Source organism: Mandrillus leucophaeus, unplaced genomic scaffold, assembly GCF_000951045.1.
Source record: "Mandrillus leucophaeus isolate KB7577 unplaced genomic scaffold, Mleu.le_1.0 Scaffold77, whole genome shotgun sequence".
In the NCBI taxonomy this organism is placed as follows: Eukaryota; Metazoa; Chordata; class Mammalia; order Primates; family Cercopithecidae; genus Mandrillus; species Mandrillus leucophaeus.
Window position 1 is genome coordinate 4,337,100 of NW_012108363.1, and position 13,679 is coordinate 4,350,778.

At 37.9% G+C, this 13,679-nt stretch overlaps 1 protein-coding gene across 6 annotated transcripts in view; it reads left to right on the top strand.

Moving 5' to 3' along the window:
* The window catches only part of RNF145 (ring finger protein 145), a 52,003-nt gene that overhangs the window by 934 nt on the left and 37,390 nt on the right, over window positions 1-13,679 (top strand). For 2 of the 6 annotated variants that reach the window (XM_011966686.1, XM_011966685.1), the window contains exons 1-2: window positions 1,352-1,421; window positions 5,531-5,752. In XM_011966686.1, the coding sequence (XP_011822076.1) occupies window positions 1,409-1,421; window positions 5,531-5,752 (235 nt within the window). In that variant the 5' untranslated portion in view covers window positions 1,352-1,408. Of the gene's footprint in view, window positions 1-936; window positions 1,292-1,351; window positions 1,422-1,527; window positions 1,700-5,120; window positions 5,134-5,530; window positions 5,753-13,679 lie in introns of those variants that run through there. The other 4 variants (XM_011966690.1, XM_011966687.1, XM_011966689.1 and 1 more) reach the window with 4 other exon arrangements.

The window sequence follows — 13,679 nt, forward strand, 5'->3', positions numbered from 1 at the left end:
CCCCGGCCGCTTCCCACGGCCTCCCTCCCCTCCCCCATCGCGTCGCGGGCTCCTTCCTCTTCTCCCTGTTCGCTCCTTTCTTTTTATCTCGCTTCACCTCCCTCTTCTCCCTAGCCTCGGAGGAGTCCACATCCCCTCTTCACCTGTAGCACCCTTCCCTCCCATCCTCCAGCCTCTTTCGCCGTCCTCGCCTTCCTCGGACCCTGGTCTCCCCTCCCGGGCCCCGTGCGAAGCCCCCTCTGCTCCAGCTCCTGGGCCTCGGCCGCCGCCTCCCCGCCCTCCCATCCCTTCCTCTTTCCAGGGCTGGAGAGGTCCCTTACATTCCTGAGATGCCCTTCCTCGGGGCTCTCCCCCTTTGCTTCCCCAGCATCCCATTTCTAGGCCTTTTTCAAGAGCCTTCCAGAGCGGCCCCTTTCCAGCTCCCTTTCTCGTTTCCATTTCCAACTTTGCCTCTTTGTTCACTTTGCTTCCAGCCTCCCCTCCCTCTTTCTCTTCGTCTTACCCTTCTTTGATCTACGCAGCCCCAAACTCAAGCTCCCCGCTTTCAGGTGGTGCGAGGTTGTTTGGGGGTGCGGAAGGGCCTGCCAGTCCATTCTTCGAAGGGGAACCCATTGCTCTGCATGCCGTCCATCAGTCCCTTTTTATAGTAAGAGGGCTGCTCATCCCTTCTTTTTTGTCCCCGTGGTTTCCTCTCTCGCTGCCATCCCTTCTGTCCTCTCCCTCCAGTTCTGCTTTCCCTACCCAAGGACCCTCAGACCCGTTAAACCCCCCTTCTGGAATGAGTTCGCTTTCTGTTCGGGGATGCTGAACTTCGCCCGCGTTTTTCTTCGCGAGCCTTTTGGTACGTGGCATGGCGCGACACAGTCAGCACCGTTGGCGAGATAGGAGGAGAGCTCCCGAGCCTCTTTCCTGGCAGAGTTTTTGCTGAACGTAATCTCTTAGCCCCGCGGCGGCGGCCGGGTTGCTGCTGCTGCTGCTGCGCTGCCTGCTTGCCGCGAGCTGGGGTTACTGTAGTTCAAACGCATCTGAGATCAGCAGGCGTGGTGGGAGGAGGTGCGGGGAGAGAGGAAGGGGCCTGTGCAGTGAGCAGGCATCAAAGATTAATGGATGGCTTTGCGTCGCAGTCTGCAGTAAACAGGAAACTAGTCTGAAAGGGGAGGAGAGGGCTGTGTGTCTTTTTATTTTTTAAAATACGAAGTGTGCAGTTTTACTGAATCTTGAATCATGCCCAAAAGAATGAGCTGTCGGTGCTGCAGTCGTGACCCAGGCTGAGCGCCCAATGGCAGAGGTAGCAGTTTTATTTCCTCTCTCTGTTCCTTAAGTTGAAAGATGGCCTTTGTATTCAGAATGGACTCCGTGTCTTTGCGGTTTTGTAGATGATTAGAAACCACAGAATTGCTAGTAGTTTATGTGGAGATCAGGTACATACAAAGTTAGCTAGCAACGAGTGGGAGTGGGGAGGACCAGCTATATTTAAAACATGTGCCATTGCTTATGTAAGAAATGCGTTCTGTTTCCTGATATCTCAGTTCTGGGCTTTTACTTAGAATTTTAGGCTCTAGCTCTGTGCTCTTAACGTTTTCAATGAGGCCTACCATCCTAACAGATGGACAGCCCGAAAATTTGCTTTTCTTAAGATCAGTTTTAGTTGATGGTAGAATTTTTTTTTAACTGGTTGGGAGAAAGAAAGGAGATAATGGTGAATGATGATTTTTGTTTTTATGTTTTGGGGGAAGGTGTAGAAGTATTGTACTGAATAGTTTTAAGTTGGGTCACGTGTCATTCTTGTTTTTTCTTTGTCTTTTTAAAAAAAGAGTTTCGGAGGTGTGAGTTTTTTTGTTTTTGTTTTTTTTGAAGAACTGTGTCAAATAAGAGAAATAAAACTCATTTTTCATTTCTCTTATTTGACAGTTCTTCAGAGATTAGCTGTGACTTTAAAAACCTACATTTTTCTTATTCAGGACGATTTGTATGTTGTCTTCGTATTCAAAACTAAAATCCCATATTTTCAGGAAAGTGTGGAGTGAAGCCTCCTGTGTTTTCTAACCCCAAAATTTGAATGGTAAATCGTACAACATTATACTTCTACAAGACATTACTGTTTTCATAAGTACCGATTGCTGCTTCGAAGCCTGAGAAAGTCATTTAATGAAGTCATTGAGGTTCCCTTTTTGGTTAGCATTTGTTGAACCTCTCTTGTGGTTTTTGGAAAGAAATGCTTTTTTTTTTTTTTTTTTTTTTTTGGTTTTGGCGGTTTTACTGTGTAAAACATCTTTAAGTTTGAGTCACATTTAGTTTATGTTACCTGCGGAGACATCATGTTGAAGTATTACTTTCCTTTCAAAGTTCAAGGAGGATATTTTAAAATCTTGCATGGAAGATAAAACAGTATAGGAAGTTTATATATTTGGCTTTGGGTGTGTTAAATCTTTCGGTTTTTTCTGTTTTTAGCTCTCCTGCGTATTTTCTAGGATTATTTGGTATTATTTTGTTTTTAAGAGAATATTGAGCTCCCCTGTACTTTAGAATGTGCTGATTAGTCCTGTCTGACAGTAAATCTGGAAAAAAATAAATTGGGTAACATTATAAAGGTATTCTCCAGATCAGGAGAGAAGGCTCCATTTTACTTCGTGTTTGTATGATACAGTGATATGAGTAATTGCAAGTACTTGCAAAGAAGACGAATATTTTACAGTTTTGTTTTGATGTTGGTTTAGTGTGTGGTGCTAAAGTGTGTAAAGTACCTATTTGTGATGGTAACTATCATGCACACTTTTACAAAGTTTCAAAGTGATAAGGTTTTGGAATTTTTTTCTTTGATTTTCCATGTATTAAATTTGTTTCTTCAGTGCCCTTATACATGACCAGCTTGCCACTGACTTGCTAAAATAACATTCACGTATAGAAATAAACGAAACATTTAGTAAGCAATAGATTCATTATTAAATGGACATACTTAATTCCATCCAAAGTCCTTGTTAAAAACATTTCAGTCTCGAGTTGACTATGTAGTAGAGTTGGGGATCTTGGATATTATTCTTTATTGACAGCTTTCAGAACCCAGTATTTTCTCTTTATGGAAATAGAAATATGTCCTGTTTTCTGTTTCTTACTATATTTGTTAGGCAGGAGTGGTGGGTGGAAAGAAAGAGGGAACATGTACCATTCTGCTAATGGACTTTTGTAATAGAGATGATCCTCTGTACGGATTAGAGAGGTTTTTTTCCCAGCAGACCTTGATTTCTAAAGCAGGATTAGTTATTTGTTTAAATTTTCTTCTTACCTGTTTAGGAGCCACAATAAATGGTGAAAATGGGCACATTTTAAAATAGCAAAGCATTGAAAAAAGAGAAAGGTTCCAAATCAAATGAAATAAATATGGGCTACGAGTGTTAAATCAGTAATAGCTCCTCCCCCCTTGTTACTTATAAAAACAGAGGTAATGGTGTATATTGGATTCCAGAATATAGAAAAATAGTTACTTTTCGATTGCAGTATAAAGACTGTCAGTAATACTGTCATCTCAGTACGTGGTGATTTTCACATGGTGGGTGGTGGTTTGTGAGAAAATCTATTCATGTTACTTTGAAATAAATTCCCAAGAGGGTGTTGGGTTATCAGTTTGCTCACTAAAGTAAGTATTTCCAATGTGATTCCTGAAGTTATCTAGATGGCTTATACACATTAAAATGCATTAAACTCTTTACCAACAATTTCTGTGAATATTTTGGTGTATTTTTTCCTGGGATTAAAAAATAATAATCATATCATGGGCTTTGAGAAATTTAGATTCCTCAGTGGTGTGGTTTGCAATAAATGTTAAAGATTAGAGATTTTATTTTTCAGTGCATTTTTCCCCCTTAGGACATGATTTTTAGTTTTGATTTTCACAATAATATTTTTTCTTACGTAGGAAAATTATGAAAATGATCTTGTTCATGTGAAATAATCAGAATTGCAGTACTTATCTATAAAAATGTTAAGTCTATATTATTGGTAGCTATATATATAAAATATTTGGGTTATGGGAATGGTTGACATGATTATTGAAAAGCTTTTATTAATAGTGTGCCAAGTTAGGTTGCCTTAAGCTTTTTAACTATCTGAACTAGGAAGTTATGAAAATTGGAGGGTAAGATGGAAATACTGACAAATATTTAACCATAGCATAGCAATCTGTCACTATAATTTTCTGCAGAAATAAATGTTTTCATTTGTCCTGTAATGTCTGAAATTACTGCCAAAGCTGGAAATGTGTTTAGCTTTCTCAGCAAAATTCTTAAAAGGATATTGTCAGAGCCAACAATCCAGAATTATCTTTACTCTTTAAATTATTCTTTACCTACTTTTGTTTGCCCTTTTTTTTTTTTTTTTTTTTGAGACGGAGTCTAGCTCAGTTGCCTGGGCTGGAGTGCAGTATCATGATCTCTGCTCACTGCAACCTCTGCATCCCGGGTTCAAGCAACTCTTCTACCCCAGCCTCCTGAGTAGCTGGGACTACAGGTGTGCGCCACCATCCCTGGCTAATTTTTGTATTTTTAGTAGAGACAGGGTTTCACCGTATTGACCAGGCTGGTCTCGAACTCCTGACCTCGTGATCTGCCTGCTTCAGCTTCCCAAAGTGCTGGGATTACAGGCGTGAGCCACTGTGCCCCGCCTTGTCTGCCCTATTTTGTATTTTTTTGGATTAATTTGAAGCTCTACCATAATAAGCAGTATGGCATTGAATTGTCCCTTTAAATAGTAAATTGTCCTGATAACTGCCTTTCATTTCCTCCTTTTTTTTCCCCCCTCTCACTACTTATCAAGGTGTATGCAGAGACAGGGGCTGCAGACTCAATGCCTGGCTTCTTCCATGTGCCTGGTTATCCATATATCAAGGGAAGATTTTGATGAATACTTTAAAGGCAGATTATGGGAATTTTAGACCATATTTAACTTTAAAGATTCAAGGAAATGATACTGTAAATAATGTTTCCTCTACCTGTATCTACATCATGAGTTCTCTGGATTGTAAATTTATCACTTCAATTTTGATTGCAGGTGAATAAGGAAGAGCATAGAGTACAAGATGCTGCAAACTAAACGTGCAGTCATCAAGTTTTTATTGAGTTTCTTAGGTTTTTTCATAGAGTAAATATTCAAAATTCACCCTTTTACGAGCTACATAAATCGGAGTTTTATTGAAGTGAGTGAATTTTTCAAGTTAATTGTATACAAGTTACAGTAGTCTTACAGAGTGTTTTGTTCCTAGACTTGGAGTTAGTGGCCTTTTGAAAAATTAGTTTTGAGGCCAGTACATTTAATCAGAATTACAAGATTGGGCAGAACTGAATGGGTCAATGTGAAAACACAATACAGAGGTTATTTCATGACTATCTAAAAATAGTAGATGTGGCTGAGAAGTAGTATTATGCATTCTCACATAGTTTTGTACAGTATGTGACAACCTATTAGATTCATAAAAGGATATCTAACAGCTATTTGTGTTGACTTTTTATTTTTATATGTTGTGTCTTCTGAATTTTAGGTCTTCTCCAAGAAAAAAAAAAGAGAAAAAAAGAAAACATGGCTGCAAAGGAGAAACTGGAGGCAGTGTTAAATGTGGCCCTGAGGGTGCCAAGCATCATGCTGTTGGATGTCCTGTACAGATGGGATGTCAGCTCCTTTTTCCAGCAGATCCAAAGAAGTAGCCTTAGTAATAACCCTCTTTTCCAGTATAAGTATTTGGCTCTTAATATGCATTATGTAGGTAAGTGTCTACATCACGTTTTCTGATCTTATAGTGAGCATTCTGATTTATGTCTTAATATATTTTTGGATTTGGGTAAAATGAAGTTCATTTTCATTAAGATGATAGTGATATAGTTATTGATGAGTGCTTATGAATCTTGTTGATAGTTTTATCTTACCGTTGCACATGAATTATTAAGGCTACAAGAAAGTAGGCAGTATTGGATTTATTTTACTGGATACTGGAAGACAGAAGAAAACATTTTAGATTTTAATATGATGAAATATAAACAATAAGAAATACTTTTAGAGACATTTGGACCCTTCTAGTTTGTCCTTGTTTTGGAGTTTGGTAGTAATTCAGTGTTCAGTTAAATGAAATGTGGGAAATGATACTATAATATTTTGTTCCATAAAAAAAATCCTTCTGGAACTGTATTTTTTTTTTTTTTTTTTTTTTGCTTGAATCCCGTTTCAAGAAAAATGGAACTATCATTGATACCCTGTGGGGTTAGTGGTAAAAATAATTATGAGAGATTAAAGAAATTAAAGTCAAGAAATACAAGCATGAAACAGATAAAATTTATGTAGAATAAAAGTCATGATCCTTCCTTTTTAAGTTAAGTTTTGGTTTATCTGTAATGTGTATAGCAATGTATTTTATTAATGTTGTGATTGCAGAGTTCCAGACATAGTTTGAATGGTACTATAGTGGTTTTGCTAATATTTTATTATTAGAGTTGCCCATCACAACATATATCTTTTATAAAGTCATGAAGAGTTGTCTTGTCTCTCTGAGATTTATTATTTATTTATTTATTCATTTTTGAGATGGAGTCTCGCTGTGTCGCCTAGGCTGGAGTGCAGTGATGCGATTTCGGTTCACTGCAAACTCCAGCTCCCGGGTTCACGCCATTCTCCTGCCTCAGCCTCCCAAGTAGCTGGGACTATAGGCGCCCGCCGCCACGCCTGGCTAATTTTTTGTATTTTTAAGAGAGACGGGGTTTCACCGTGTTAGCCAGGATGGTCTTGATCTCCTGACCTCGTGATCCACCCGCCTCGTCACTGGGATTACAGGTGTGAGCCACCGCGCCCGGCTCTCTGAGATTTATTTTTATCTATAAAAGGACTTTGTGGGTTCTAAAACAGCCCTGAGAATGTTGCCCTTACATCCTTAAGAGATAAGCTGTTGTGGAAAGAAATATGATGTAGTAGAAAAGACGGTGCACTAGAAACAAAACATTTCAGTTCAGTAAACTCATCTTTTGTGGATGGCACTACCTTGGGAAAGTCTCTGAAATGAGAAACTTACTTTATGTTGCAAAACACTATAATTCTCAGCCTTTTATGAAAGGCTTTGTATGGTAGCCAATTTATGGAAAGTAATTCCGGTCAGTTGTAGAACAATCGGGTTCTTGGCTTAGGTTTTTAGCTTAATCAGCAAAGTCATACATACTGTGGTTTTAAAAATGTGCTTATATATTATTTCTGAATAGGTTGAACTATTTATTATAAAAACAGCTGCTTGATAACCAGAAATATTAATTTTAGAAATTGAATGTGTACTAGTACAATTGAAGTTCATAATCTGGTTTATAATTTTGGAAACTCAGTTGAGCCATCTTAAATACACTTACTCCATGCCAAAGTAGAGTAAGCTCAGTGGTTGCATGAACAGATATTTTCAGCTTAAACAATTTTTTGGTTGGCGTTACCTTTGTCAAAATATTACATAGTGTTTATATAATGCTGCTGTTTACAGAATTTCACCCTCAAATACAAATCAAATTTCACCTTAATAAAATAGATAATGTATTTATATTCAGAAATCAAAAAGCATAAAAAGTATTTAATGAAAAGTATCTCCCTTCCATCTCTGTTACTCATTCTTTGATTTCTCACTCTGAACGCTGCGTAGCTTTTATTTCCTTCTGTATAATTCTAGAGATATTTTCATGTATATATAAGTAAATATAAAAAATATATGTTTCCCCCCTTTTTATACAGATGTTAGCATGGTATACATGGTTTTGAATCGTGGTTTTTGTTTGTTTGTGGTGTATGTGGAGCCATAACTACTGCTTTTAGATATTTATGAAATAGAATCTTGTGCTCTTTTCTTATGACAGTCTGCCGGATCTTAAAGACTCTGAGTAAATGTTGAGGCCTCATTTCTCCTCTTCCCAATTGGGTTTTACATTGGCATAGTATCCTCATATGGATATACCATAATTTATTGAACTAATTACTCCATTGGTGGACATTTTAGATAGCCTGCCTTCTGCTATTTTGTACAGTGTTGTGCTAAATAACTTTGTATAACTTTAATTTCAACATGTACAAATATAACCTGGGGCTAAGTTATTAGAAGTGAAGTTGCTGGGTTAAAGAGTACAGTGGTCCCTCAGTATATGCTGGAGATTGGTTCCAGGATGCCCACGTATACCAAAATCTGCGCATACTCAGGTCCCTCGATTGACCTGGTAAAACTATGTATGCAGAAGCTTGGCCCTCTGTATATGTGGGTTTTGCATGTTGCAAATACTGTATTTTCCATAAGAGTTTGATTGAAAAAAATCTACGTTTAAGTGAACCCTCACAGTTCCAACCTATGTTGTTCAAGGGTTAACTTATATATATTTGTAGTGTTGACAGATAGTACTTTCCATAGAGTTTTACTATTTTGTACCTCCAAAAACGGTGGTTGAGAGTGCCTACAATCCTATATTCTTATCAAAACAGCCTGTTACCACACATATTTTGGCTACTCCAGTAGGTGGAAAAATTGATTTTTTAAACTCAATGTGGTTTTAGTTTGCATTTCTATTATGAATGAATTGAACATACACATATTTAAGAAAAGCCTGTATTTTCTCTTCTGAGAGTTGTCAGTGTATATCCCCTGCCCACTTTTCTGTGAGGTTTTTTTTTTTTTTTACCAATTTGTGGGAATTTGGTATACATTAGGGAAATTAATCCTTTGTTATAAGTTGAAAATAGTTTTTCCAGTTTCAACTCAGTGATTTTGTTTATTTTTTTGACATTTAGAAGGTTTTTTGTGACTGAATTTATCATTTTTTCGTTAAACTTTAGTATTTTGAGTCAGTTAGAAAAGCCTTCTTTATTCTTGAGTTTATAACGAGTTCTGTTGTGTTTTATCTTACTATTTTTGTGGTTTTATTTTTACATTTCAATCTTTGCTTCATTTATCTGTATGAGTAGTGTGTTATAGGTATAATTTTATTTTTTCTAGATAACCACACAGTAGTCTTCACCTATTTGTTTAGTCCATTTTTTTCTTATTATATACTGAATTCTCCTATATTTTGTTTCATTTTTGAACTTCTCTTCCTTTAGTCTGCCTGCCTGTTAGTGAACCATTAACATGCTGTCTTGTTTGTTGAGGGTTTAGATTATATTTTACTGTCTGTTAGGGTTAGTCCCTTCAGTTCCTCCTCTGAGCTTTTTTTTTACGGTTAGTTTTCTATGTGAATTGTCTAGGTCTCATTCCAAAAACAAAGCAACCCATTTGATTTTTTTTATTGAGATTGCATTATTACTGATTTTGGGGGCAGGTGGGGAGGATGGGCTCTTGCTGTGTTGCCCAGGCTGGCCTGGAACTCCTGGGCTCAAGTGATCTTCTTGCCGCAGCCTCCTCAGTAGCTGTGACTAAAGCTGTGTGGCACTGCACCTGGCTGCATTATTTTAAATTTTTACGTTAGGGTGAAGAGATAGCTTAAGGATTCTAAGTCTTTTCTATGCAAGAACATAGAAAGCCTTACTATGTTTAAGATTTCTTTTGAGTACTTCTGGAGTGTTTTAAAGATTTTTCATATATGTCTTAGACATCTATTGTTTCTAGGTATTTTATCTTTTTTATTGCTATTGTAAGTGGAAGTTTTTCCTTCTATATCTTCTAATTGTTTGTAATTAAGGAGCTTAAAAATTAAGGTAGGGAGCAATAAAGTTTGTATTTAATGGAATGTAATTGTGTCTTCAAACTTAGAAGCTTTCCAGGGTGGGTTCTGCTGAAAGAGAAGTGACTGTCCACTGTTTTTTGGAGTGTAGGATATGAAAAGAGTAATAGAAGTAATATTGGTAAGGTAGAATAGGACTTTTGTGAAGAGTCCTGAATACATATTGTAGAGATTGTGCTTAATTCTATAGGTCGGGGTGGGTCAGTGGGGATTTTAGAGCAGGTGAGCTGCATTTTAAGATTGATTAGGCAGCGTGTTATAGGATGATGGATTGGGGAGGGGAGAAACTGGAGGTAAGAAGACCAGTTAGGATTTTAGGCAAGAGGTAATGAGAGCCAGAACTGGCAAGGTAGAAATTAGAAAGGAAGAAATGGATGTAAAAATCCTATTGGAACTACCATCACTAAAATCATTAGTGACTTAAAATGTAAAATTCAAGCCTTGTTTATGTCCTCATTCTACAGACTTCTCTGTGTTTACAGATCTGTTTACTACTTCCTCTTTCTTGAAAGTGGTGTTGGTTTTTTTCCTGATTCTTCTCCTAATTCTCTGACCATTGCTTCTGATTCTTTTGATTTGTTTACTTTAGACTTCTCAAGTGTTGATATTGCCCACAATCTGTGTTTAATTTCAATCTTTTGTTGTTTGGGTGACCTTATGTAGTTTGGGCTGCAAATCTCTGTCTCCACTTCACTACTTTTTGACCACTGTAGTCTGGAGTTGATGTTCTTCCTCTCTGATTCCATGGAACCAGTTCACATCTCTACCATAGCAATTACTATGCTGCATTCTGAGGGTCCATATGCTTACCTATTTTCCCAACTGTTAATAGATTGTGGGCTCCTTTAAGGTAAGAAGGGGGTTATTATCTCAGTATTCCCAGCACCTAGCTGGTGCCCAGTAATGATTGAATTTTATGTATATGTATGTATGTATGTACGTGACAGGGTCTCACTCTTGCCCAGGTTGGAGTGCAGTGGTGTGATCATGGCTCACTGCAGTCTCAGACTCCTGGGCTCAAGTAACCCTTAGCTGCTGGAGTAGCTAGTACTACAGGCATATACCAAGGTCTCATTACCCAGACTGGTCTCCAACTCCTGGTCTAAAGTGATCCTCCTGCCTCAGCCTCCCAGAGTGCTAGGATTACAGATATTAGCCACTATGCCCAGCCCTGAATGAATGAATTTTGAATTACTTGTTAGACATTTCCACCTAAATAGCCTATGGACATTTCAGCTTGTCAGTCACTGAACTCATCGCCTTTTTCTCACCTCAAAAGTCTTCCTCCTCCTGTGTTTTCCTGTCTTAATAGCAAAGCTGTCTTCTTGATTACCCAAGCTAGAAACATCAGATCTTCACTTCCTTGTTCTCAGCCACTCACCCGTAGATAACCACTAAGACCTATTTAAATATGTATCTCATAGCTGACTGGCAGCTCCATACCCAAAGCCACTGTTATAATCCAGGCTCTCATCTTCCCTCCAGTCCTGCTGTTGTGCTGAACCCCTGTGGACTCCACTGGGGATGACACCAGGTTAAAGAAACTGAAGAAGACACCCAGAGCCAGCAAAACAGACATGGGTTTTTTTTTTTTGCAGGCTTACACATAGGGAAGAGAATCCAGTGGCAGTGGGCTGAACAGAAGAACTGCAACCTCTTGAAAAAGGCATGTAGTGTATATAGCATTTTCACTTAGCACCTTTTCCCTAACAGCCTCCACCTGACAACCTTCATTCAACCCAAAACTCAGAGCCCAATCCCCTATATGGCCAGTGTTCCACAGGATGGACCAGAGGCACGGATGTTCCTCATAGACAAGGAAGGAATCTCTGGATTGGCCACTCCTGGATTCGCTAGCTTGGACCACACATTTAGGTGCATTTTCCCTACAGGGTCAGTCTCAGTGTATGCTTAAGTTACTGCTATCAGGTGTGTTTACCCTACAACTACCATAATGTTTAAATAGCAGAAATTATTAGATTCATCAGTGTTGTTTTAAGCAGGTCATCATTTTTATTTATTTTTTATTTTTTTCTGTTCTCACAGTCTGTTCCCATAGGTCATCATTTCTTTTATTTGTTTATTTATTTAGAAATGGGGTCTCACTGTCACCCAGATTGGAGTGCAGTGGTGTGATCTCAGCTCACTGCAGCATCAACCTTCTGGGCTCATGTGATCCTCCCACCTCAGCCTTCTGAGTAGGTGGGACCATAGGCGTGTGCCACCGCACCTGGCTAATTTTTTGTATTTTTTTGTAGAGACAGGAGTTTGCCGTGTTACCCAGGCTGGTCTCAAACTCCTAAGCTCAAGTGATCCTCCAGCTTTGGCCTCCCGAAGTGCTAGGATTACAGATGTGAGCCAACACATCCAACCCTTATTTTTTATAGAGACAGGGTCATGCTCTGTCACCCAGACTGGCATGCAGTGGTGCAGTCATACCTCACTATAACCTTGAATTCCTGGGCTCAAGTGATCCTCCCACCCCAGCCTCCTGAGTAGCTGGGATTATAGATGTGCACCACTGTACCTGGTCTAGGTCATCATTATTAAATACTACTAGTCTTGCTTTTTAATTACAAATTACTGTGTATAATTTTAAAACTAACGGCTTTGTCATTATAAACTTAGTTTGTTATGGATTGTTTGGTTAATGCTGTAGAATAAGTTGTGATCCATATTTGTGTCAGTAGTATTTTTGGCTTGTGTTTTTTAAATTGTTAGATTATATATACACTGTAGTTCAGATGGTTCATTCGTACTGCTCTTATAGTTAGTATTCATCATCTCTCAAAGTTTTCTTACACAAATATTTTGTTATCACAGACTTATTTTTCCACTGGAATATGAAAATGGGGTATAGGTGAGCAATGGTGCTTTTGTTGTTTTGGTTTCTGTTCTCTTACCTCACCTAAATAGGTATTGAAGAATTTGAGAACCGTTAGCTATGTCTAAACTCTTGATTATTGTATTTAGGCTTTTTATTGAGGCTTTAGCTCTCAGTTCTTTCAGCATCGTCTCCCAGTCTTTCTGTTAACATCAAATTCTAGTCTAACCTACAGAATTTACTGTCCCCTGAAAATTATGCTTTTATAGTTTTCGTGTTTGCTGTTCTCTTTTCCTAGAATGTTTCCCTTTGTTCTTAGCCTGGTAAAGAACCACTCACCTTTTGAGATCTAATTCAAGCTTAATCACTTAACCATAGCCCTTCTAATGTTCATTTATTATAGCATCAATTTTGTCTAATAATTACTTTTTTCCATGCTTACCTTTTCACTAGATTATTATTCATATTAATTTTGGATCTTCCATGTCTAGGAATGTGAGTGGGTCTTATATTTTACACATAATAATGTTGATTGAATGACTGGATAATTGAAGGAATGGATGAAATGAATATGTTTGATCTAGAAGATTTGGCAACTGATTTTATATGAGATATGTAGGAGAAAGAAAAGACAAGACCATTCTGGAAAGGAAAATGACAGTTTTGTTAAAATAGAGTTTAAGAAGTTTCATGTAATAGATGTTAGAAAATCCTTCAGCTACAATCAATGGAAATGCTTAGTAACTATAATATATATCCTTTAAAATACCTCTAAAGTCATTTGAGATAGGGGTTAACAAAATTGGAGAAATTATTGTAAGAAATAAAGAGCAAATAAAAATACTTACCTCTGGCTTTTGATGGATTGTCCTTGCAGTTAGTACATGTAGGAAATCCTCAGTTCTATCTCTTTAGTCCCAAGCATGCTCATGTTTCCTTAGCTTTTGGCATGATTGATTCAGCATGAGAGAGGCAATAGGGGATAAGTAGGAGTACCTGTGCCTTAATAAAGATTTGTAAATTAAGTGGAAGATGGTTATAGAAAAGTAGACTAGATCCAGATTGTGTAAGACCTAGAATGTCAGGTTCATAACTTTGAGAGCAGGAGAATTGTCAGGTAAAAGTGATGATGTTAGGATTATTAC